The 25,699-nt window shown below is 35.4% G+C and overlaps 3 protein-coding genes across 5 annotated transcripts; 2 read left to right on the forward strand and 1 right to left on the reverse strand.

The window, feature by feature from the left end:
• The first annotated feature begins 5,537 nt into the window (after positions 1-5,537).
• Positions 5,538-11,047, forward strand: LOC107195016 (exportin-2). The gene is made up of 15 exons (XM_015584767.1): positions 5,538-5,725; positions 6,809-6,954; positions 7,030-7,368; positions 7,444-7,551; positions 7,632-7,724; positions 7,804-7,971; positions 8,051-8,180; positions 8,275-8,438; positions 8,514-8,703; positions 8,786-8,984; positions 9,049-9,309; positions 9,400-9,795; positions 9,863-10,030; positions 10,117-10,427; positions 10,492-11,047. The coding sequence occupies exons 1-15, from the start codon at positions 5,641-5,643 to the stop codon at positions 10,635-10,637; spliced, it is 2,904 nt and encodes a 967-aa protein (XP_015440253.1). The 5' UTR covers positions 5,538-5,640; the 3' UTR covers positions 10,638-11,047.
• A 1,502-nt stretch (positions 11,048-12,549) lies between these two features.
• Positions 12,550-17,070, forward strand: LOC107195041 (transmembrane 9 superfamily member 2). Its single transcript, XM_015584807.1, has 15 exons — positions 12,550-12,678; positions 13,409-13,476; positions 13,564-13,657; positions 13,794-13,929; positions 13,998-14,119; positions 14,215-14,338; positions 14,424-14,563; positions 14,641-14,817; positions 14,945-15,089; positions 15,173-15,350; positions 15,432-15,591; positions 15,679-15,830; positions 15,910-16,021; positions 16,105-16,276; positions 16,354-17,070. The coding sequence occupies exons 1-15, from the start codon at positions 12,550-12,552 to the stop codon at positions 16,419-16,421; spliced, it is 1,977 nt and encodes a 658-aa protein (XP_015440293.1). The 3' UTR covers positions 16,422-17,070.
• Positions 17,071-18,668: 1,598 nt separating this feature from the next.
• Positions 18,669-24,039, reverse strand: LOC107185617 (apoptotic chromatin condensation inducer in the nucleus). 3 transcript variants are annotated; one of them, XM_015573355.1, is made up of 10 exons: positions 23,875-24,038; positions 21,849-23,175; positions 21,679-21,766; positions 21,462-21,578; positions 21,127-21,331; positions 20,847-21,055; positions 20,544-20,768; positions 20,189-20,449; positions 19,933-20,083; positions 18,669-19,434 (listed from the first exon to the last, which is right to left on the reverse strand). In XM_015573355.1, the coding sequence occupies exons 2-9, from the start codon at positions 23,171-23,173 to the stop codon at positions 19,961-19,963; spliced, it is 2,553 nt and encodes an 850-aa protein (XP_015428841.1). In that variant the 5' UTR covers positions 23,174-23,175; positions 23,875-24,038; the 3' UTR covers positions 18,669-19,434; positions 19,933-19,960. The 3 variants fall into 3 exon arrangements, with proteins under 3 accessions (XP_015428841.1, XP_015428849.1, XP_015428832.1); XM_015573363.1 differs by having other exon boundaries at positions 18,669-20,083; positions 20,847-21,052; positions 23,875-24,039; XM_015573346.1 differs by having other exon boundaries at positions 18,669-20,083.
• Positions 24,040-25,699: the final 1,660 nt, after the last annotated feature.

The following is a 25,699-nucleotide window of genomic DNA, read 5'->3' on the forward strand; positions in this document are numbered from 1 at the left end:
GTCTGTAATATTGCAATACGCAGGCAATGGGATTATTCGAACTCGATTTTGCTCGAAAACAGAGCCTAGGATGAACAAATTTTCATATTTTCAAAAAAAATTCCATATTTTTTTTTGTATTTCGTTTTCACGAGGCATCACCTCGTGCCCGCTTGTAAACGTTACTCCTCAGCCGCCCACTGTGCGTTCGTCTGGCAGTCAATGTGTTAAAGGTGTTATTAGGTCCGAAAATAAAGGTGAAATTTATAGTGTTACTCTTTACTAAAATTTATACATTATAAATTCATACATAATCAATATAAAATTGAATTTACAAGTAGACGAGTTATTATTAAAACGATTTAAGAAGCTGTGCAATATATGATGGAAAACACGGAATAACAAATCGACAATTACTAAACACTACTTCAAATGAATGATTCCCTATTCTTTTTTACCGAGACAATTATCCATAAGTTTATTAAAAGATCGATTAATATATTATAATTAGACTGCAAATATAGATTTTTCTTGTCCATTTCACAAAAATTGACATTAAACAGAAATTCCTTTACCTTATTAAGGATTCTATCGGGTCCCAAATAAAACGAAAACCTTGTCAAATTTTTTACAATTTAAAAATTTTAAACAATCATATACGCTATAAATGCACAAAATCCGCAATCTAATTATAATATAATATATAAAGTTTCGGTTTTATTTGTTAATATATTTCAGAATTGGTCAGATAGTGAGATAATATTATCTCCTGACCTTGTTTATTATCTGCAGATTGTCTGGATTTTACGTGTTGAGGTATGTAAAAATGTCGTAACCTTATTTATGACCAGTGACCCGGAAATTTGGCACAAAATAATTACATATATACAATGTTGAATCTAATCGTTGTACTCCAATATTCGCCGTTATTACCTTTTATCGCCATTGGTACTAATATATATTTTTATTAACGGTATGCTTTCCAATCGTTGTGATACACGTACATAATAAACATATAATGTTAATGGCGAGAAAAGCAAACGAGTAACATCACAAGAAATGTTACTTAAAGGGTAGTTCACCTAACGTGACCACCTCAACTACTCGGAAATTATTAGCTGTGAGAAAAAATATTTTAAACAAAAGTTTGATGGTATCAAGGGGTACTATGATGCAATAATTATGTTTCTTACTATTACATTTTTACCAACATATAACGGTCACCTTCAGTTTTGTAAATGGAATATCCAATATTTCCTCCCGGATTTCGATAAAGTATCAAAAAAAAAGAATAGTTTCTGAGATATCAGTCAATTTTGTTAACATGTTGGTGAGGTTCTTCCAATTAAAATAAGACTAAACATGACATAATTTGGACATTTTTGGTTTATCAATAAATTATAAGAATCTCAACACCTTGTGACCAAAAATTTATTGATATCTCAGAGACTGTTCACTTTAGACCCCGTATGAAAAATAGTAATAAATAATTATTCACAGACTGCGGATTTTATGCATTTAACGGAAATATGAATGTACAAAACACGATGCAGTGAAAACTACAGTAAAGTTACTATAAATTATACGTTATTTTGGACCTAATAATAGGATAAAGGAAATAAATGTCCCACATAATTTCCCTTCTATAAATAAGTTTATAAAAATCGCAACTTGCATAATAGAACCATTGCTATAATTCCCTTCAATTTCTATAATAAATTTTCCATTTTCTCCAGGAGAAACTTAATTCTCCGTCTTATAAAATGGAACAAAACTACAATACAAACTTGAATATGACCGGCCATTATGTTAGCATAGACACAATATTCGGTTCCACAAATTCATGCCGATTTTTGTATTGATACTCGTATTCAATGTTCGAAATGTACATTTAATATAAGCGAAAAAGAAAACATAGTCGTTCTTCCGTTTTGTATTTGTATTTATTTACTTCGTGTTTTCCTTTCTTAGTATCAGTCTCTTAGGAGTTTTGCTGTGTCACAATTCGTCAACTGATTTCAATCAATAGTTTCGTGAAGAAATATTTTGTGAATTTACAAAAAACACGCTTTTCTAGACGTTTTTGCATTATTCCCCCTTGACCACTTGCGCTGACAACCAGGTCACAAATGCGTGTAATTTCGACGTGTGTAGTCGTCTTTCCAGCGCAAGAAGTTAAAGCTTTAAAAACTTGAATTTCCTGTAATATTAGAGTTCAAAACTGAAACTTTTAGATTAAGCTTTGAAGCTTCGAAAACTCAAGCTCTGTACATCAGTTCACTACATACAATTTATACGACACGAGCCCTCGAGCTTGAAGGCACGAGCGTTAAAGACTTGAGCTTTTACGGTTCAAGCTTCGAACCTTAAGGGTTCCAGTCTTTTTAGGGTTTGAATCACGACTCGAGCTGTTAAAGCTCAAGACCCGAGGCTCATTTTAACAACACTACCGCAGTCTACTAATAAGATTGCTGGGCCCTTACCTTTGTCCCGTATAAGATTGGACTCGACCGCACAGACGGCGAGGATCACCGCGATGATCCACATCGGGATCACCCGCATTTTTCGATCGTTGCTTACGACCGATCACACGTGATGTTCTCACGGTCCCTTGATTTATGCAATTGTGGCTCGAACTCAGGACAGGTTGACGGTACGTCAACTGAGACGAGGAAAAGCCCACGGGATGGCTTTATATTGTCATCCACGGAGAATGCCAGAGCACGAAATCGCTGGCCACCCCTCGGCTACCCACGAGATAACACCGAATTCACAGAGGTCGAGGTGTCCACGAGATCTCCGAGTAAGGCATTATCGTTAAATTAAGACGGACGTTGTTTCGTTTGATTGAACACGCTATTTTTTTAAGCTTGAATCGCGTGAGGTGAAAGTGTATCGTCTTGGATTGCTGGATTTTATTGTATCTTTTCCTTAAGTTTTTTTTTTATTTTTTTTTACCATGCAGTGTACAATTGGAGGGGGGGGGGAGGCTTTGTGTAAAAGGGATCCATGCCATAATATACTATAAGTTTGCACACGAAAATTGCTTTTAGGAAAAGTAATGTTCTCGGGAATATTCGATGTTAACTTATAGTTTATTTTAGTGGGTACCCTGATAATCAGTTGCCATGGGCATACACAGGGGGGGTGCAGGAGGGGGGCACTTGAGGAAAAAGTGATTTTTGCCCCACCTTACAAGACAAAAATTCAATTTTGCTCCCCCCCCCCTCCCTTCTGAGAGTTACAAAATTTTTGCGTAATATTTAATATTGCAGTATAATTTCAAACACGCCCTACAGCCTCTATTAACAATACATTTTCAACAATTTATGACTTTAAAAACAAAATAAAGCGTGTCTGACCACGTACTGCCTTTTTCACTGTGGCAGTCGATGTGTTAATATTTTTGCCCCCTCCTGACGGATAATTTGTACTGTGCAATTTTGGTTAAATAAATATTTCTGTCAACCTTATACTTTCAAAGATATCTGAGGTGGTAATAGTTATTGCCCGAACCTTTATACATACATGTATATGGTCCGACAAAAATGGTGACACTTGACTAACGTGACTTTTTATTGCTTTCCATTTCCACTTATTGTAAACGTGACTGTACCCTCACGAGCAAACTCGGCTTCCGCTACGGAAAAAAGTGGCGTAGAAGAAGGGCCTCCTAAAATTTGGTATCGGGAATTATTGAAAATGCCAAATTAACATTCGATTTAACATATATTTCAGTACTTGAAATAAATTTACCAAGTGGTAGAAGGTCCTTTCCAGTTAGAGGCCACGATAATTCATTTTTTGTATCGCTGTCACCTATCTTGACATGTGCATATCGATTTAAGAGTTTAAAAATCATAAGAATACAGTGAAAATATGCGCTAATTACTGGTAATTTAACATAATAATGACTGAAACATTTCAAGAAAATGTTGAAACACCATACGAGGAAGTCCAGAATCAAGCAGATCGGATCAACTTTTTATTGAAACAAGTAATTTTTGTTAATCATTCCGCAATTGTACACGTATAGATATGTAAATGCTTTACTCTTGATTTTTTAAGTTTACGGATTTGAAAGAAACAATTGACGCGTACAAACAAAATCGATACTATTGGGAATTGCATTTTTCTGCTTTACAAATAAGTGCTTCGGCGGCACAACTCAAGTACAGCGCATTAGAGAAAACGGATAATAACGCGAGAAAAACAATTTTTGTGGCGACAAAACTGGTGGATATGCTGGAACAAGAATTGAAAAGTTTGATGGTGAAAAGGATGGAATATTCATCCGAAGAATGGTTCTTTTTTATTGCTTTTTAGAAACAGAATGTGTTGAAATACCATTTAAACTATTGACTTTATAAAACAATTTAAATTTAATTGCGAACAAAGAATGTATATTATTTAAGTCACCAAATCTGTTGAGATAAATCAGGTATTTTTCTCTTTTGTTCCAAGGTCATTTGAAGGTCAACTTCATTTTCTGTAAATAACAACATTTCTTTTAAATAGCCAGTCAAGAGACCTTAAAAATAAGACCATAAAAATCATTTAATTTCGAAAAATTCAATGATTTATGCAGTATAAAATTTTGCTTCAATGTTTTTTCATATAGTCAATGGCTTACGTACTATTTCAACAGGTACTTATCGTGGAACACCTTGTAATTTCCTACATTATAAATACATAACTCGAAAATTCCATGGTTTTTCTAGCTCTAATTTTTTAAACAATAGAGTAAACTATACGGAGAACTTTTTACGCGCACGGACTAAATATGTAAGTTCAATTGTATATGTTTAACACGCTGTATTCAATCCAAATAATTAATAACAAAGAATCTACATCTATGATGTATAGTCGTTTGAAAATTTGTCAAGGAATATGGAACAGCACCAGCAAGAGTATGAAAAAATACGACAAGAACTGCCAATCCGAATAAAAGAATTAGAGAGGTTGGAAACACGACATGGTCTGAACCGTTCGACTTCCGACAGTCGTATAGAAGAAATATTAAAAATCGACACTTTGTTAAGTGATACAATGTAAGTACAGTTGTTACCAATCTAGTACTTTGTTATACACCCTTGACGTTACTTTAATAATTATTACTCTTTAATGATACATACAGGACTAATAATAATGAGAATAATAATAACAAAATACAGAAAATTAAATTTGCACAACGCGCATTGGAGAAATTGAGAAACGAGTTAAGTCAGAAAAGAACGGCGTTAAATAATTTTCAAAAATAAATCTAGATCGCCATTGTGCGCCTGGACATTGAACTTAATTAATTTTCCATCCAGTGGAATAACCAGGAAGAATATTATTTTCTTTTTTAGGAACCATAATGTATTGAGTCCGTTGTTATTGGTTTTTAGTTTTTTAAATGTTTGTTCTGATATATCTTAACACATTAAATAATTGGTACTTGTAAGAAAAAACTGTGTCGTTATTTTTATAGTCTTATTTCAACGAAGAATCTTCCCGCGTAAACTGTTGAACGAAGCGCCAACCGGCCGGCGACGGTCGTTGGTTAGAAAATTGAATTTATCCAAAGCCGGTGGTATTCTGCGGTATTCGAACGTACTTTTGTAAAAATATAATATTTTTTCGAGTTGTGAGAACACGATATTTTTAAGATAAGTTGATATGGAGCTCACAGATGACAATTTGCTCACACTTACCGAATATCTAAAGCATACACTTAGCCCGGACGTAAATGTCAGACGACCAGGTGAATATAACCTCTATTATTTTAAGAAGTGTTATTTAAAACACTTGTTGACCCTTTTATACGATCGTCGAATCGAATCTTCTCATTACATAGGGATTCCACATTTTTCTTTTGTTCATAAATAATCCATTTACGCTTTACTATTCAATAACAACAGGGTGTACAATGGTACATAGGTTAAACTACTTTAAGGGATGGTAGGAGAGCTCAAATGAAACAAAAAATATCCTATAAGATCATGTCTGATCTACGTCCTGTTTGCAGTAATGATAGTTCATAATTAACAGTATGAATTTGCAACAGAGAGTTACATACATTGATGAAATAAATATTTTCAAATAGTTTGTTAGCCTGAACATTTCAGCTGTTTAAGAAAGTAGTAAATATTTCAGAACAGCTTAAAATCCTCACAGATAATACACCTGCAACTATAATTCATGACTAAAGTTACCATTATGTTAGGGTTTTTCATAGAATAATAGTAGAAAATTATATGCTGATAAAGGTATTGACTTACATTATAAAATATATTTCCTTAAAGACAAATAACTTAAATTTAGTTTCCAGAAGGTTTATAGTTAAGTCAGAACTCCAATAGAGTCTTGCTATAAACCATACTTTTATTGTTATTGCAAAACAGAGACAACTTGACTATGATGTTACAGAATAGCTTTTGTTAAATTTAGAATGTCCTAACACTCTTGAAAATATTTTAATGTACTTACTTTTGCATATTATTTGCATAATATTTAATGTGCCTAAATTTTGGACACATTGTATATCTCTGGAGAAACTTCAATTAAGAAGTATATTAACAAAAAGTTGCATTTGTGATGAAACATTGCAGGTACATGGAATAAACCATTAATTTTCTAAGTATTAGTCAAATAGGTGAAACAAATCTTACACACTTGAGTGTTTAATATCCATCAGTGCATATTGAACTTGATTGTATAACTAATCTCCATGATTTTTTCCTTTAAGATTTTGATGCAACCAATTTATGTATTTTTAATGATTTTACTTTATGTTTAGATGCAAAAAAAAATGTGAGTGTCTAATTAGTTTTGTTTTATATTTTAGCCGAAAAGTTTTTAGAATCTGTTGAAATTAATCAAAACTATCCACTACTTCTTCTACATCTGGTAGACAAGTCTGAAATCAATATAACTATTAGAATAGCCGGTGCAGTTGCTTTTAAAAATTATGTGAAACGTAATTGGAAAGTGGTAAGTACTTTTTATTATTTTCCAAAATAGTATTTACATAATTGAATGCACTATAATCGGTTTGGTTATTGGTAGGAAGAAGATTCAGTGGATCGTATACATGCACAAGACAGGGATGCTATAAAAAAGCTGATTGTTAACTTGATGTTACATTCACCTGACTCGATTCAGAAACAGTTATCCGAAGCTGTTTCCATTATTGGAAAGTATGACTTTCCAAATAAGTGGCCAGACCTTATAGACCAAATGGTTCAGAAATTTAATACAGGAGATTTTCATGTAATTAATGGTGTTTTACACACTGCTCACTCCTTGTTTAAAAGATATAGGTACGAGTTTAAAAGTCAAAGTCTGTGGACTGAAATAAAATTTGTATTAGACCAATTTGCTAAACCCTTAACAGATTTGTTTGTTGTAAGTATTTTGTTGAAGATCTTTAGCATAGAGAGGGTACATCTTTTTTGTTTAATCTGTAATACTTCGTTATAGGCTACAATGAATTTAACAGAAGTTCATGCCCACAATGTAGATGCGTTGAAAGTGGTGTACAGTTCATTAGTAATTTTATCAAAAGTGTTCTACTCTCTTAATTTTCAAGTGAGTGAATGAAGCAACGAATAAACGATAACTAGTATTAAGTTTTTAGTCTAAGCGAACCACACATGTCTAATTTTTAGGATTTACCAGAATTTTTCGAAGATCAAATGGCTGTTTGGATGAAGAATTTTCATACGCTGTTAAACACCAATGTTCCGTCGTTACAACCTGCGGTACTCTTACATACAAATTTATTATTACATTTTGCCTGATCGTAATAAATCTGTGTTACAATGTTCAGTATACTTTCAGGATGACGAAGAACCAGGAGTAATTGAACAATTAAAATCACAAGTTTGTGATAATGTTGGCCTTTATGCACAGAAGTATGACGAAGAATTTCAACCGTATTTACCCGAATTTGTAACGGCTATATGGAATTTGCTTACGTCTACAGGACAGCAAACAAAATATGATGCTGTATGTGAATTTGAAATAAATTTACATTCACGTTTATTTGAATTTACGGTTATTTTAATAAAATTTTATATTTTTCCAGTTAGTTTCGAATGCCTTGCAGTTTTTAGCGACCGTGGCGGATCGTACACAATACAGACATCTGTTCGAGGACCCAACTACTTTGAGTAGTATTTGTGAAAAAGTTATAATACCTAATATGGAATTTAGAGGTATTGATGAAACATGAAAAACTACTCGGTTCATGTTCGTCTAATTATAGAGTACAATTGATTTATAATAAAAATAATATTTATTATTTCATAGAATCGGATAACGAGCTATTTGAAGATAATCCTGAAGAATACATCAGACGAGATATTGAAGGCAGTGATGTGGACACAAGAAGGCGTGCGGCATGCGACTTGGTTAAAGTACTTTCCACGTCTTTCGAAGCAAAAATAATGGAAATATTTGGCGCGTACATACAGGTAACATCAGATCATAGACGTAAAATTAAAATATGTATCGAACATTCTTGTACTTTTATTATTTTTCATTTTTAGGTCATGTTGCAAAATTATGCGGATAAACCGGCTGAAAATTGGCGAAGCAAAGATGCTGCGATTTATTTAGTAACTAGCAGTGCGAGTAGAGCTCAAACGCAGAAACACGGTGTTACCCAAAGCAGTGAACTTGTTCCATTGCCCCAATTTGCGATGCAACAAATTGAACCTGAATTGCTTAAACCAAATGGTACGAAAGATTACAATGAAACTTTTGCAAATCTTTGATGTTTTATTTTTTTTAATATTTACTTCTAAACGACAATTTACAGTAAACGAGTTCCCAGTACTTAAAGCGGATGCAATCAAATTTATAATGACATTCAGATCAATATTACCGAGGGAAATGGTCGTTGGTAGTTTACCACAATTAATCAGGCATTTAAGTGCCACGAACATCGTTGTTCACACGTATGCTGCTTGTGCAATTGAAAAAGTGCTCGCGTTGAAAGGACCTGATAATTTGCCTCTGTAAGGAAAACAATGTCGTTACTCACGGTATTAGAACAACTTTAATTCAACGTTTCATTTACAGAGTTAAAGGAAATGATTTATCGTCTTTGGCAGCAGATTTATTAAAAGGCCTATTTGCGTGTTTAAATATGCCTGGCTCGGAAGAAAACGAATACGTAATGAAAGCTATCATGAGGTCTTTCGGCACCCTACAAGAGATTGTTGTGCCATTCTTGGCGGATCTCTTGCCGAAACTTACGGAGAAGCTCGCTCTTGTATCCAGAAATCCGAGCCGTCCTAACTTCAATCACTATCTCTTTGAAATCTTTGGATTGTCGATTAAGTAAGTTCGCTACTAGAAATGTGACAAAAAAAAGCGAAGTAGAATCACTTTTGGTTGGCAAATTCAGACATCTTCATCTCTAATTTATAGGATCGTTTGCAAAACGAATCCGGTAGCGGTCTCATCGTTCGAGGAGGCACTATTCCCGATTTTCCAAGGCATTTTACAACAAGATATTTTAGAATTTGTACCATACGTTTTTCAAATTCTCGCTCTGCTTTTGGAATTGCGAACTACGCCGGACCTACCAGAACCATATTTGGCTTTGTTCCCTTGCCTTTTGTCGTCCGTGTTGTTTGAACGTCAAACCAACATTCGTTCGTTGAACCGTTTATTAAGGGCATTCATTAGCCACGGCGCGCAACATATCGTCGCACAAGAAAAGATGAGCGGATTATTAGGTGTATTTCAGAAGCTGATTGCTTCAAGAGTGAACGATCAAGAGGGCTTTTTGCTACTTCAAAGTATTATCGAACACTTTGCGCCGTAAGTTCTCTTTTTTAAAGATGCATTCTTTCTTGTCGGTTTACTCAAAAGAAGAAATTCTTTCTAGGAACGTGTTGGAGCCATATATGAAACAAATTTTTGTACTATTCTTCCAAAGGCTTTCATCATCAAAGACAACGAAATTCGTGAAGGGTCTAATTGTATTCTTTGCCTACTATATCATCAGATATGGTTCAAGTAATTTAATTACTATCGTCGATCAAATACAACCTCAGTACGTGTAAATGTTTTCTCGTTAAGATACTATTTACTAACGGAATCTGAATAGCAGGAGTTATAGAATAATTATTTTTTGTGCAGAATGTTCGGTATGGTCGTGGAACGTGTACTACTAGCGGATTTGCAGAAGGTATCGGGCGATATTGAACGAAAAGTAACAGCAGTCGCAATTTCAAATTTACTGATCGACTGCCCAGCAATGCTAGAAAATCCGTATAGTACGTATTATCCGCGGTTATTAGCGGCATTAGTGGAATTCTTCGAACTGCCGCAAAACCAGAGCACCATACCTGAAGATGATATGATCCCAGAAACCGAGACTGTGCCTGGATACCAAGTAGGATATAATCAACTTATATGTGCGAAGAACCCTGCAAAGGATCCTTTAGAAGGTATGATTGCAATAATCTTTGCATTTTTTTACGCTCTACTTGACGCGTGTATTAATCATCGTAGCTATTGGCGATGTGAGGTTGCACTTGGCACAAGGACTAGGAAGATTATCCCCGGGACAATTACCTAACCTTCTTGGTCAGATTCCGGAACCCAATGCAAATCACCTAAGAACCTATCTTCAAACAGCTGGAATTACTGTTGCATAATACGAGCTAGATGTTCGAGATAAACTTAAGATTCATCTAATTGCTCGGAAAATGAACAATATTGAACTGAATAAACTATAACAAAAGAGTCGAAGGGCTACTTTTTCAGCGATACGCGCATTACGAACGTTTACATCGCCTGATCGTCTGTACGTTGTATCGCTTGCCTATCGTATAACACCGAATATCTCAAGAAATATTTATTATTTTTATGCGATACCTTAAGGAATAGGAATAAGAGATACGGAGTCTGCGACTCCAAAGAGTATAACAGCTGTTACGATAGAGCAGAGATCGTTCAAATAATCGAATCGCTGCTCCGTGGTATTTCCGATGCCTCGTGTTATGCGAAACATTCCCGAAGAATTAAATCAATTTCTCATTTTGTACGATAATAAAAGGAACAAAGCACATGCATCTTTAAGGTAGCTGATACTTTTATTTCTTTTTATTTAATAAATGCGTGAATGTCCGCTCAAACGCGGCAACAATGGCCTGTGAGTGAAATAATTGTTGAGCACTTTTTACATTTATATATAAGAAACTTTTAAGCCTAATCTTCTTTGTAATAATGTTAAAACTTTTAATCGCATTTTACACTTGAAATGACTTTGTTTTTATTTTTGTTCGCCCTCAGTTATGGCTATAGTAGAAAGCTTTTTCAATATATATTATGTCTTCCATGAGTACTACAGACTTTTATAAATTACAAACAAATTTCACGAATTTTTAAATAAATCAATGTTTTACCTGATTTTGATATTTTTTCATAATGAACGATTCCTTTTCCTGGTGGTTCCTATACATCAAACCTTATCATGGTACATGGTAATAAAAATAATTAAGGCACACACAAGTAAGTAAATAGATACTTTGATACAACCAGTGTTAATTAAATTATGATAATCAGGTTCTTTTGTTGAATATTTGCATTATACTTATGAAATGCTTGAAGAAAAAGTATACATATACATTATTTTAATAGACTTAAATATCTAATACATGAATTGTTTTAAGAAAAAAAGGCTTTATATTACTTTGAAAAATTCAATGATCAAATTAAGAATGACAGAATGCATCGCGAGTGGCATATAATAGAAATAATTATTTTTCTCTAACTTATGTATGTAATATCTTTTATAACTATTTAATTGATTAGTATTAGTTTCCCGGAAGGTTAACTATTCTTTATTATACAACTATACATACATAACAATACATAATAGACTGCAAATCTTTATGCAAATTAACATTTTGATAGATTAATTTACAAGAACTTTAATGAATTAAACATTAATTTTTCTATTAAAAGTTTGATTATGTGTAAACAAATGTTTTGTTAGATAATGCTAGGTTTTTTATTTCTTGCCTTTTAATCATTCAAAATGATTGCGTGATGCTAAGAACATGAGATGAAGAAGAGGGGTAATTCGCTTGAAAGTTTGCAAAGTTTACGTGAAATAACTCTATATTAATTAGTAGATTGCAAATGTCATATATTTATAGTAAATATTAAGTTTTCGAATTATTTGAAACTTGAAAGAACCTTTCTACCGAAAATAAACAAAAATTTATGGAATTTCTCTTCTATAAATGTAAATTGATTCATGAAAATCTATATTTAGACAATCGGACATTTAAAAAACGTAATGTTGCGTACTTAATAAATAATGATGTATCGATAAACGATCGAGGGAATTTTTAAATATTAATTGGTGTCAATGGAAATCCATTTTGCAGTGGCTGCTCTTGGCTGCTCTTGTGCCACCTGTGTAAATCGCCATGTGCAAAGTTACCGAGCAATCTATGTTTAATGTCGTTATCGATGACGTGTATCATGGCAGTGTAGTATCCTATGTTTTTCACGTTAGGGAAATAGTTAGTAATGGTAAAGATGAATAATAGCAATACGATGGCGAGAATAACTTTGGTGTGGTTATTGCCCATGTTGTGCACGATTCAGTGTAGCTGGGCCTTTTATTTGCCGGGTCTAGCACCCGTCAATTATTGTAAGGCTGAAGATGCTTCAGAAACGTGTAAAGTGCGTACTACACATTATCTTTGAAACCTGTTCCCGATTGGTTATGGTATTTTCAATTTTTGTAATTCCTTTTGTTTCTTTTTCACTGTTCATACCATATTATTGGCAATTTAATACAGACCGCTTCAACAGTCAACGAGTATCTATTATAATTTCATGTTCGTTTCTTCTATATTAATCATGGATTAATTTGGAAAATGTTTCGACGTGGCCTTTTCTGACATGTCAGTCACAGGGCCGAAATTGAGCCGCAAAAGGTTTAATGAAAAAATTCGCAGTTGATCGATAAGATATGTCGAACTCGTAAAATTAGTATGTCGAACACCAGCATATATTATTTTGAAAAAATCTAAACAAGCTTCATACTGGGCACAATTTTGACCATAACATTTCGTTTTACACACACACACACACACACACATGCACATACTAATTTTTAGAGGAAAGCTAATGGAATTCAAATTTCTATAAAGAATATTTTTCTTTTCCTATAAGAATATTTTCAATTTCTATAAGAACAAGTTCCAAGGTATAAAAAATTCTTCTAGTGTTACTTAAAAAGATTTACAAGTTTGCTATATACTATCTATCAACTCTACAAAATGTATTTTACACACTTATAAATGGTATGTAAATCCTTTAGGTTTGCAAACAATTTTAAATACTCCCTTATAAATTTCTGTATTGTGTGATTTTTCCTGCCTTGTAAAGTATTCTTTATTCTTTTTAGTCTGAAGTTAAGCTGTATGTGAATCGTTTAAATACAGAGAAATATGTGATTCCATATGAATATCATCAGTAAGTTTCTGCTGTTACTTTAACAACTTTTTTACAGTTATCTTAAGTTTTATATAACTTGACATTAACTTATAAAAACTATTTCAGCTTTGACTTCTGTCTTTCTGATGAAAGTCAGAGTCCTGTTGAGAATTTAGGACAGGTAGTTTTTGGTGAACGTATAAGGCCTTCCCCTTACAAGGTATATATGTAGGACTTTTTTCCCCTATTTTGTTTTTATAAAACAGACATATGTTAAACAACAAAGAAATTAAATTGCATAATTTAATTGTGACCAATCAAAAGACAAAATACATGAAACATGTTTATATTTTTAGATAAACTTCTTAGAAGATATAAAATGTAAGGTTGCCTGTGAAAAAGTATACAAAGGTGGAGACTTAGAAAAAGAAAAAAAATTAGAATTTTTAAAGAAAGGAATGGCACTTAACTATCAACATCACTGGATAGTTGGTAAGACTGTAATGATATAATAAATTTACATATTGAAAATATAGATTAGAAGTTTAGCCTTTTTTTAGACAACATGCCAGTCACCTGGTGTTATCAATTAGAAGACGAACGACAATATTGCAGCACTGGATTTCCTATGGGCTGCTTTTCTCGAGAGCCAAGAACTCAGCAAGATACCTGCAGTATAAATGTAAGTATACACTGATGCTGTATCCATATTTTTTTCTCGTTAGTTTAGAATATACATTGATCTTAATTGAAATTGATACAGTTTTCCTTTGTTAGGGCGCGTATAACAAACCGAATACCTACTACCTCTTTAATCATGTAGACCTTACAGTTACATACCATAGTGGTGCTGAAGAAGAATGGGGATCTGCATTCAAAGAGAACGGTGGACGGATAATTTGTAAGAACTTTGAGATTCTGCGTCTATATACTATTCGTCTGTATATATTACATTTTATTTAGTTTTGTATTTGCCCCTTTAATAGCTGTTAAAGTGGTACCTAAGAGTATCAGACACAACAATGGCGTTAACTGCGAAAGCAAACTGCCCTTAGAAATACCATATGCACCACTTCCAGCTGGCCAAAAATTAACTGTCACGTATACGTATTCCATAACGTTTACCGTAAGTTTTTCTACAACAATTATAACATTGTTTTTTAGCCGAAAGGTACATTCGTCATTCTCTTTTTCGGATTATAGGAAAACAGAACGATCAAATGGTCATCCAGATGGGACTATATTTTAGAATCTATGCCACACACAAATATCCAGTGGTTCAGTATTCTTAATTCATTGATAATTGTTCTTTTCCTTTCTGGTATGGTGGCTATGATAATGCTTCGAACGCTGCACAAAGATATCGCACGATATAATCAGGTACACTAAAGCAATATCATTTGCGTTGGCGTAATAATCGTATTTCTCACTAAATCCTTTAGTTATACACAAGAAACTGTGACATACTACTCGTGGCTATGTTGCAATAACCCTGGCCTGTTTTCAGATAGAATCAGGAGAAGACGCACAGGAAGAGTTTGGCTGGAAATTGGTCCACGGTGATGTATTTCGACCTCCTCGTAAGGGAATGCTGCTCTCTGTTTTGCTTGGGTCTGGTGTACAAGTATTCTACATGACTCTCGTAACGCTTGGTAGGTTTTTTTTTGTTCTTTTTGTTTACTACTTCCAGTCGAATTCGATCATGAAATTCGTTAGAATTTGTTTAATTTTATAGCATTTGCTTGCTTGGGATTCCTATCACCGGCTAACAGAGGCGCATTAATGACTTGCGCCATGGTCTTGTACGTTTGTCTTGGGACTACTGCCGGCTATGTATCCGCTAGAATATATAAAAGTTTCGGCGGCGAGAAATGGAAGTCGAATGTACTGCTTACATCCATGTTGAGTCCTGGGTAATATAATGTGCTTGACCGATGAAATATGAATAACTGGAACTTTGAAGACTACATCACTGGAATGTCTATATTTTACAGAATCGTGTTCAGCTTATTCTTTATAATGAACTTGATTTTCTGGGCAAATGGAAGTTCAGCCACGGTACCTTTTAGTACTCTTATCGCACTTCTGGCTCTTTGGTTCGGAGTATCGCTCCCATTAACATTCATCGGCGCTTATTTCGGATTTAGGAAAAGGGTAAATCAACTTTTCCCCAGAGTAGTAAATACAGCCTTCCAGTTTCCAACTCGTAACTCTTCTATTTGTGTCGTAATCTTATTTCAGTCTTTGGAACATCCCGTAAGAACTAATCAGATTCCTCGGCAAATACCGGAACAAAATTTTTATACGCAACCAATACCCGGTGTGATAATGGGTGGAGTTCTGCCATTTGGATGTATATTTATACAATTATTCTTTATACTCAATTCTTTGTGGTAAGCATCGTATTTTCTTGGCTCAAGTAATGATATCGTAAAAGGTCGTGTTCTCGATATAAGTCGATTTTTTTTTCAGGTCGAGCCAAGTATACTACATGTTTGGATTCCTTTTCTTGGTATTTCTTATTCTCGTTATCACATGTTCAGAAACGACGATATTACTTTGTTATTTCCACCTTTGCGCGGAGGTAATTAAATTACTGTGGAAGTCATTAATGAAAAATAATTTTTCTGTGCGTTTAAACTTGAACTATTCTTTTTTTTTTCTCAGGATTACCATTGGTGGTGGCGCAGTTTTCTAACATCCGGTTTCACTGCTTTTTATTTATTAGTTTACTGTATACACTTTTTCATGACCAAGTTGGATATAGAAGATGCTACGTCTACGTTCCTCTATTTTGGCTATACTTGCATTATGGTTTACTTATTCTTCCTTCTGACAGGTAAAGTGTTTGTCTTGTTTAATGGAAATCCAAATGTTAGGACGAGAACATTACTGTATGTTTCATTTATTAAACAGGTTCGATTGGTTTCTTTGCCTGCTTTTGGTTCGTGCGCAAAATTTACAGCGTCGTCAAGGTCGATTAATATATCGGCAAATGGTACGCATTCAAATAAAGTGAATGTGGTGTGAGTAAATAATAACAAAGATGAGTGACAGCCATACGAGCATTTTGCTCTTTTTATGCACGAGTGTTTTATCTCGGAGAAAAAAAGAGGCCAATAATTGTGTCCTTATCTTTATGGAAGCTTGACAGTACGATTCTGGTTTCCATTACTATTTACTATTCTTTACAGATTCCTATAAGGTAATTAAAAAACGACGATTTACAGGCTGGCACTAATTTCTCTAGATTCTAAAAGCCTGTTTGACAATACGGCGCGACGAATGATTTAACTTTTTCTCCTTCGAAACACGTGCATAAAAGGGGTCGTGAATCAGGTCATTAATCATTTGCTTTGTTACCTGATAATATACAAAAGTTTGTAACCGAATGACATACAAATTTATCGATACAGTCACTGTTGAAATATTCTTTAGTATGAGTCATTTTGATAATGTGGCGAACGTATTGAGGCTACAAGAATACGTTTTATAAGTGTTACAAACGGATTGAAGGCCCGGAAAACAGAATCGACGGTGCGCTCGAAGACGCTGAAAAGAATTGTCCAAAGCACAGAAAAATCAGTATTTTTAACTTAAAAGAAAAAAATAACTAGCATATGTATTTCATCGCGGCGCATATTTTTTGTTTCGGTAACTTTGTCATTGTGATAAAAATTAAAAACTGGAAAATTTTATCGAATTAAAATCGGTGTTTCTGAAAATATGTATAAAGTTCGTTGTTCTTCAGTTTCCATTTTAGGTATCAATAACTTCACGTTATTTTATCAAATTTGAATATAATACTGATGATAATTAATTATGCACTATTCAGAATAGTAATTACAAGTATCGTCATGACAACTTTGAATCAGCACGCCACGCGCTGCGCGCTTTTGGATATAAGATATAAGTCGTTGCCATTTCTATAATTTTCAATCAATCCGCCTTATACTTTGCGGAACACTTTCTTGAACCCTACGGATCAAATTTTCCAGTTTTTAATTTTTATCTGAATAAAAAATGATCGCATAAAAAAGTTACAGAAACAAAAAATATGCGCCGTGATGAAATACATGTACTGTTTATTTTTTTTCTTTTAATTTAAAAATATTAATTTTTCTGTCCTTTGGGCAATACTTTTCATCGTCTTCGAGCGCACCGTCTGTTCTGCTTTCCGGGCCTTCAATTATGTAATCCAGGTGTAACGTTTAATCGATAGGAGTATCGTATATCATGGACGCGTAATTAAAAAGAACAGTCTACAGTGTAAATAAGAAAACGTTTTCTTTTCTTTTCTTTTCGTCTTGTATTCAAGTCGCCAAGTATTTCACAAACTTTCTGGATTATAAAATGTAATTGTAACGTATGTGCGCATTTTTTACCACGTTCGGGAGGACGAATCCTTTGTAGTCTGGTGCTCTGGCATTATTTTGTAAACTGAATGTATCGTGATGTGCCGGAACAATCATTTACAAACAACGCCATTTATAACGTTACAAGGAAATTCCTTTTCGAAGGTATATTAATTAAAACTAACCTAAGTCGCGTGAAGGAAATGCGATGGACCACAAAGGATACATTTTATTCAGTCCTTGACATATTATGAATCATAATTTTCTGTTTGACTATGCAACGGCTTATAGGTTTTTTCTATATATAAAAAAAAAGAAAGATATTCTTTTGCGTGATAATTGTACAAGTATTAGACTGTCTACGTTATTATGTTACCAAGTTTTAGTTTAAACCTTGAAAGAGCAGTTCTCGAAAGTAACGTCTGTAAGTTTAGTTTAATTGCAGAAAGATACATAGTGTACAAACTGGTCATTAATTCAAACGCCGAACTTGTGATTTTTCGTTTCCTTTAATTTCTTTTCTATCGAGATAGTGTTTGTGACTGTGAAATATTTTTTAATTAATAGCTGACATGCACACATCCTGTAATTCATGAATTTTGTAAATTAAAGCAATTACAACGTTAGCGTTAATAATGTTAATATAAATAAAGATCGGATAAGTTTACGTAGACATATCCCTTTACTTGCGACCAAGCCCAAGCAAACTTCACTCCGAGATTGGTTGCCTGTTACGCAATTTTCTTCACAAATCAATTCACGAATTTCATTTTACTAAGATGCGATAATTCATTTTCAGGAGAATTACATAACGACATGATAAACTTAAGGAATTAGTTCGTTTTCCGTGTAAAACATCTCTTTTGTTTTTTCTTGTTTCACAAACCTCGTTCCTTCCGATCTTATTCGCGGATTATTAACAAATTTCTAATGTCCGAGAGTGCGATATCGTAAAAAGTAAGCGGCAAATGTACTTTCGTAGTATATCCTAGAGTGTTTCACATTTATTGATAATTTTACATGTCACCTCGCGGAATATCGAATTATACGTTTTATGTACAAACGTGTTTCCGGCTGTGCGAGTGTCACTGCGCGCCGCGGAACCGAGAAACACCAAAACTTTACATTCTACTACCAAATTTGTGGTAGTATATGTCAAACTTAAGGAAGTCAGGCTACGCTACAAACAGAGGGAGAGAAAGAATATAAATCCGTGGAGAGGGGCAATTCTCCCGTTCGACACTGAGGATGGATGTCATCATGTCACTCGATGAACCACAAAGTATCGCTATCTTGGACTGGCATTCGTTGTTGATTCCAACAACTAGCCCCGATCTCTCTTCGATGTTTATCGTTTCTTTTTCTTTTTTTTTTCTGCTCCTTTGTCTTAAGACAGTATTTTCAATGATCACGAATACTAAGTTCGTCTCGTGGCGTTCACTACTAACGTGGACAGTTTTTTTTGTTCTTTTTTTTTCCGTTCAATTGCTCTTCGATTCCCAGGGTGTTGCGCGCGGATTGCGACGTCGCGTTACCATGTATCGTAGAATACGATGCTCACGTCTCTCCTAGACGATGCGGGGACACTATTGTGTGTGTGTGTTCTATAGTTACAGCACTCTGTTGAATAGTTAATGTCGACCTGTAAGAAGTACAGTTTAATGCTGAAATTCCAGGGGAGAGCAAGGAGATCTGGAGGCAGGACGACTGGATTCATGCAAAAGATCTATACACAGTTTGTCAACGAACGAAATATAAACACGAATTACAAGGGATGAGAAAAGACTAGTTCGCGGAATCGAGCTAGAAAAGAAATGAAAAAACGGACGTACTGGCACCGTCTTACGGCGGCACCAAAGTCCAGGGCGGTTTGCAATTCTTAAAGAACTTAACAAACTCGAACGCACACATACTACAACGTTAATTGGTGAAACTGGCTGCGAATTGGAATTGAGTGTTAAATCGATAACGGGGAAATCAATGTTTTAAGAACCGGTTTGAAAGAAAAGTTTCGTCGACTCTAAGAAGAATGAAAGAAAGGGGATAATCTTGTTTTCGTTTTTCTAAGATCTGAAAACCGTCTTAAAAATGGGGAACTCATGACAATCGGTGGTTTTGCATTACAGAAGAGGAAAGGTACGTTTATCGACAAATGGACGATCAGAGAATTATTTTCTTGGGCTGCGACGGCGACGGCCGTCCCTATTGTTTCTCTCCGCGCGTCTCATTTCTTCTAATCTACGCGCGTGTTCCGCCATATGCTGCCTTCTCATTTCCTCCTTCACGACAATCTGCAATCACGTATCACTTTCAGATAGTCATGACAATATGACTATTCTCGACCTTTTGTTCAGTGATTTAGAAGAAAGCGTGTCTTGCTTGACGTGCTGACCCACCTGCTCGTTTGTAAGAGGTAACCAGTATATGCACGGAGTGGCCTTCGTCTTCCTAAAGAGATCGTCTAAAAGCTTAGCCGGTGGTGGTTCGTCTTCTTTTTTTTTAAATTTACGAGCTGGAGCTGGGAGGTGTGCTTCTCCCGCAGGACTTCGACTCCTCTGCCTCCTCTTTTTGTCGTGATCCTTCTTTTCGCGCTCTTTGTCCTTTATGTGCTGCTGACCGTCCTCTTTGCCCAGGTCCCATTCCCGAACTACCATCACCTATTTAATGAACAGTAAACTTATTCAAATAACGTACTGCTAAAACGTCGAATTCCAAATAAACCGTTCTTTTCTTTGTTGTAGCGTTTACTACCTTTGTGTTTGTTTTCTCGTCTCGATTCCAATCCTGCTGCCACGAATCGGACGGTACAAGTGGTTCTGTTTTTCTTGGAATGGATTGATCCTTCGATATTTCTCGCGCCAATTCCATGTCGTCTTTGGTCGCATACTCGACGTGAAGCCTCTTCGGATTTGAAACTGGCCAGGATATCCCGTGCAAAGCTTGTCTTGTCTCAAATGCCTGGTCTTCGTTTGCATACTACGACAATTCCATAACACCAATTAATCCTTAGTCGCTCTATCCCCTGCCATTACGTACATTCGGACAAATACGTACCTCTACAAAGCATTTAGACTTAATTCTGTCCATCCAAAATCCATTTTCGACAATTGTGCCAGTACGCGACAGAAGCTCCTTAATTTGATTCAAAGTAAAAGGACGAACCAAGTTTTTGATCAAAAGTATGTTGGTGGGCTTCGTAGCCGGTGGACTAGGCGACTTGACGTGCGGTGTTTCTTTCACGATCGATATCTTCCGGCGTGCTGCTGCGAGACAGAATTCAAACAATGAACGAATAGGAACACTTCCAATCGAGCATCGAAAACAATTCAAGTACCTATGTGATTGTCGATTTTCCCGTCCCCTTTTTTCAAGGTACCATTCTTTTGCGCGACACTTTCATCGTCGGATTTGTTATCGTTCGGTCCCTCGTTAGAGTTGTACCATTTTTCGTTAGCCCGGTAACGATCTCTCTCCTCGTCGTCGTCCTTTGACAAACGGACCTCGTTTATCGACAGTGGCCTCGCTCCTGGTACCAATGCCTACAAAATACAGTTATAAAAAAGACTTTAATAGATATCAGTTGTAACGATTGGAATTTCAAATCAGCGACATTATAAATCTTTCTCGTATGAACAAAACTGTATATAAGTAAGGAATGAAAAATATTACTTTAAGCGAATCCGTCGATACTGAAAAGGAAGGCGCGCTATCGGTAGACAATGCAGTGCCCCATCGACGTTTTCGTGGAACACATTTTGATTCTTGATCAGCATTGTCATGATTTTCCTATTGAATAAGAGTGTGTGATTAGCTTACTGCATACATCTATGTAACTGTAATATTCTAGGCTCATTGAGGTTATTTCACATCCATTGAAACTACGAACCTTGTTTAAAACAACTGCCTCGTTATTTGCATTCGCATCGGTATCTTCATTTTTCATATCGTTCTTCTCCGTTATCATTCTTACGGAACTGAAAAACAAATTATAAAATTGTAATATATGAATTACATCGATAAAATTACTAAGCGAATCGTTGTTTCGTGTATGCTTACAAAGATCTTTTCAAGTTTACTTTAACCGGCTTGTGGGCCACCAACTGAGTCGGCATCGTCGCAGAATATTCGGATTTTTCGTTTAGACTGTCCAATTTCTGGTTGTTCTCTTCGTTATGCTCCACCTCTGTTTCTATGCTATTTAGCAAAGAATTATTCCTTTGTTTCGGTGACTCGGAACAATCTTTCGGTTCATTCGAATCTTCTATAGGAATTTTCTCTTCTTGCGTGTAAGAGTCTATCTCAATGTCCCTTTTGATGGTAGGTTCATCCTCTGAATCTTGCGTATCGGAATTGGACGAATCTCGATACTTAGTCCGATGCTTTCTACGACTGGTACACGATATTCTGCCACCGGTTCTGCTACTTTTCGTGCTTTGAACATCATCGTTCGACTCGGAGGACGAATTTACTTCGTGAACTTTCACTTTCTCTTTCTCGTCCTCGTCTTCGTCGCTACTAGTCGTCTCTTTTTGAACATTTTCAATGCTAGCTTCTTTGCGAAACTCTTCTGCTGGCTTTCCGCTGGTATCTTCCACGGATATTTCTTCCTTTGGTATAACGTTTGTCTCCTCGGATGAGCGATCGCCGTTTGATCTAGGAGCCGATACAGTCGGGCTACTCGACTTAATGGGTTCGTTATCAGCGTTTTCGTTCGGGATATTTGCCTCTTTTGATTCACCTTGCTGATCTATGTTTGGTTTATCGTCAGACAAGTTGGCTGAAGTGGTTTCGGGCAGGATCTCCTTGCTATCACTTACCTCTTCGTTGGAGTCCTGACCTGGGTATGAAGAGGAGGGATCGTTCGGCTGTTCAGTGCTACTGAGCATTCTTGTACAAGAAACCAGTTGCTCTTCTGCCGAGTCAGCCTCCTCTGCAACTCCCTCACCACTTTCCTGCCACTTGTTCGATTTTTTCCTAGTCAAAGAAATGTCAGATGATGCTTCTGCTGCGTTAGGTTGTCTACATAACTTCAGCTTCTGTATCTCGCCAGGTGATGCATCTGCTCTTGCCACTTTCCAAACTGATCCAGTATTGTCATCCTCATTTTCTTGAGGCTTTATCTTGATATCTGTTTCTGTGGATGAAACTGTTTCGTTGCATTCTTCTGTTGTATCTTCCAATTCTTTTCTTTGGTTAATTATTGCAGTTGACTTCTCTGTTTCTTTGCTGCTGACAGCTTTTCCTGTTTCCTCTAAGTTTTCTGGCTCTGGTGACACAGAATGTGTTCTCTTCACACGTCTGCGTGCTGATTTTCTAGTTGGCTTTTCAATTTCCTTCTCTGGAGTCCCTTTTGCTTTATTTCGTTCACTTTTTCTTCTCATTTCTAAAATCATTAGCGCAAATGTAACAGTTTGAAATATTTTCATTGTATACTATATTACAAAAAACATATAACATCTCAAACTTTAGCAATAAGTAATGATGACACGCATGATATTATGTTTCTATTCTATATAATATCTTTATTGTACATAATATTATAGATAATGATAAAACATAATACTTGTGTATATATGATTCCTTAAAGCCTAATAATTTTATATGTTTTTAACTAAAAATAGTGAAACTAAAAGAAAAAAACATATTTCTAACTATTTATAATTATCTCGAAATGCTATTATGTACTAGCACAACCTACAGTTACGATTTATTTTTTATTTATACCGGTTGGTTTGCTCAATACATTCTCACTTCTCTTCGAAAAAGTATAGCACTAAAATCGTCTGTATTGGCCCGCGTTATATAGCTACTGAATGAACACTCTAATTATTCTTTCTTTTTTTCAATTATCGAACCATTATACTAGTAAATAGTGACAAGTATTTCGACTCTCACAGAGAAAAACTTACTATGCAGATTAAATAATTACTGGTTACGCGAATTATTTTCATGATAAGATGCTATTCGAACAATAATCTGTGATAAATATTTACACGGAAATGTTCAAGTAACAGCACAATTTGTGGTTACCCGAGAAACGCGCGGGTATTCCATTGCCAGAAACTGATGCACGATTACTTACTTATTGAACGTGCTTGTTCCGTTAGCTAGAAATGTTTCAGGTACGTTGCGCGTTTCGTGAATTTTATTGACACATAAATATAGTATTTCAATCGAAACAACGTTTCCAATGACGCTTCTAACAATCGGTCGGACCACCGTACTCCATTGAACACGAACGTTTTACATCGCGTAAGATAGGTTCACGCAATCGAAATGTCGGCGGCTTCGGTACGTTCGTTTGAAAATTATGTTGCCACGTACCTGCATGTGTCGACTAAAAAATTATTCGTAAACTTTACCCTCGGAGCGCATCGATTATACTCGTTCCTGTGAAAACCAGACTTAATCCCCGAATATTTTATAGTAATTTCATGAGATGTCTTCACTAGTGACTAAATTAGTCGACACTATCGCCCGTCAGGGGGCTACAAACAATAACTGATCTCTCGTTTCAGTTCTTATCCTTGCATAATATTGGCGCTGGTATTTAAATAATTAATTGTGAATAAACAAATAAATAGATTTGTACACGCTAGTGGAATCGTATGTTTATATTTGTCTCATTAACTCATCAATCGAAATTAGACGCAAAATTCCAAAACAGCGTTTACGATAGAATATATTTTAATACAGCGAATACACGAGTTTGTTTTGGATTTCGGCAAAAAATACATCTGTATATAATATATAGACATAGATATATATTAAATAAATAAATATATTTCCTGTCGGAAGCTGACTATCAAAAATTATTCGCACGCACTTTGGCGGAATAAAACCGAAGAAATACAATCATTAGTGCCTATTAGTGCCTATCGCGACGCGTCCGTTTTGTAGAAATTCCTGTCAATGCGAAACACGCGTAATAACGTCTCGACGTAGAATCGATTGCAATCAAGTTTATTGCGGTGAGTTACTTCCGAGGACGAGGAAACTGTTTTTTTTTTCCACCAATCTCACGCGACGATCGGTACTATTACAGACAATTCACTGTGTTCTCTAACGTTCAATCGTGTGCAAAACCGCAAGAAACGGAAAATAAAAAAAAAACATTTTCACCGTCCTTGTTGCACTCGTACAAGATTGTATTCTCCTTTTCTTAGCATCGAATGTCTACAAACAAACAAAAAAACGTTTTCTTTCTTTCATGTGTAATCAGTTCCACACGCCCACGACGATGGGACAAACGAAGTGCCCCATCCAGCATGCATTTGTGTATTTGTGTGTGTGTGTCTTATGTGTGTATGTCTTAAAAATAATAAGTAATAACAAATAATAATTACAATATTACACTAGATACCGCCCAACGAATTTCAATCTATTTCTCGTGATTACCGTAATACTTAACAATTCGCACTCCTTTTATTCGACATGCTACCACGTGGCCTACACCGTACACTCAGTGGGGGGTTGGAGGGATATGATAACGTGAACAAAAAAAGTTCTAACTCTCCACACTGCGCCACACACCTACGGACGATCCGGAGCGCCGACGCCGGCAACGTTCGTTAAAATTTGTAATTAAAAAAAAAAACAAAGAATCCGAGTATTCTCGATTAATTAAAAGTAAGTTTTTATTCCCTTTTCGAAAGGAAGCCTAGGCATTTTGGAGAAACTTAAGTTAAGATTGCACATAAATTTTATGCCACGCACATGAATAGATCCCAGACGGGATTAACGACAGAACGCGACTACTCCTAAAATCCGACAAATTCAAGGGAAAACGTCGCACGCTTGAAACACTCCTCGCGTATACATACGACTTCGTGGTTTCCGACGAACAGTAGAATAGGCCACGTGTCATAGTTTGCGCGTTTTACAGAAAGAATTCGAAGAAAACATAA

Source organism: Dufourea novaeangliae, unplaced genomic scaffold (assembly GCF_001272555.1).
Source record: "Dufourea novaeangliae isolate 0120121106 unplaced genomic scaffold, ASM127255v1 scaffold18, whole genome shotgun sequence".
In the NCBI taxonomy this organism is placed as follows: Eukaryota; Metazoa; Arthropoda; class Insecta; order Hymenoptera; family Halictidae; genus Dufourea; species Dufourea novaeangliae.

Excerpts from the sequence above, each read along its gene's own strand:
- LOC107195016 (XM_015584767.1), top strand. The coding sequence starts at position 5,641 with ATGGAGCTCACAGATGACAATTTGCTCACACTTACCGAATATCTAAAG. Across the intron at positions 8,704-8,785 it reads TGAATTGCTTAAACCAAATG|TAAACGAGTTCCCAGTACTT; the intron begins GTACGAAAGATT and ends GACAATTTACAG. Across the intron at positions 8,985-9,048 it reads GGACCTGATAATTTGCCTCT|AGTTAAAGGAAATGATTTAT; the intron begins GTAAGGAAAACA and ends TTTCATTTACAG.
- LOC107195041 (XM_015584807.1), top strand. The coding sequence starts at position 12,550 with ATGGCGAGAATAACTTTGGTGTGGTTATTGCCCATGTTGTGCACGATT. Across the intron at positions 14,120-14,214 it reads AAGATACCTGCAGTATAAAT|GGCGCGTATAACAAACCGAA; the intron begins GTAAGTATACAC and ends TTCCTTTGTTAG. Across the intron at positions 16,277-16,353 it reads CTTATTCTTCCTTCTGACAG|GTTCGATTGGTTTCTTTGCC; the intron begins GTAAAGTGTTTG and ends TTTATTAAACAG.
- LOC107185617 (XM_015573355.1), bottom strand. The coding sequence starts at position 23,173 with ATGAGAAGAAAAAGTGAACGAAATAAAGCAAAAGGGACTCCAGAGAAG. Across the intron at positions 21,332-21,461 it reads TATCGACGGATTCGCTTAAA|GCATTGGTACCAGGAGCGAG; the intron begins GTAATATTTTTC and ends TGTATTTTGTAG. Across the intron at positions 20,084-20,188 it reads TACCTCTTACAAACGAGCAG|ATTGTCGTGAAGGAGGAAAT; the intron begins GTGGGTCAGCAC and ends ACGTGATTGCAG.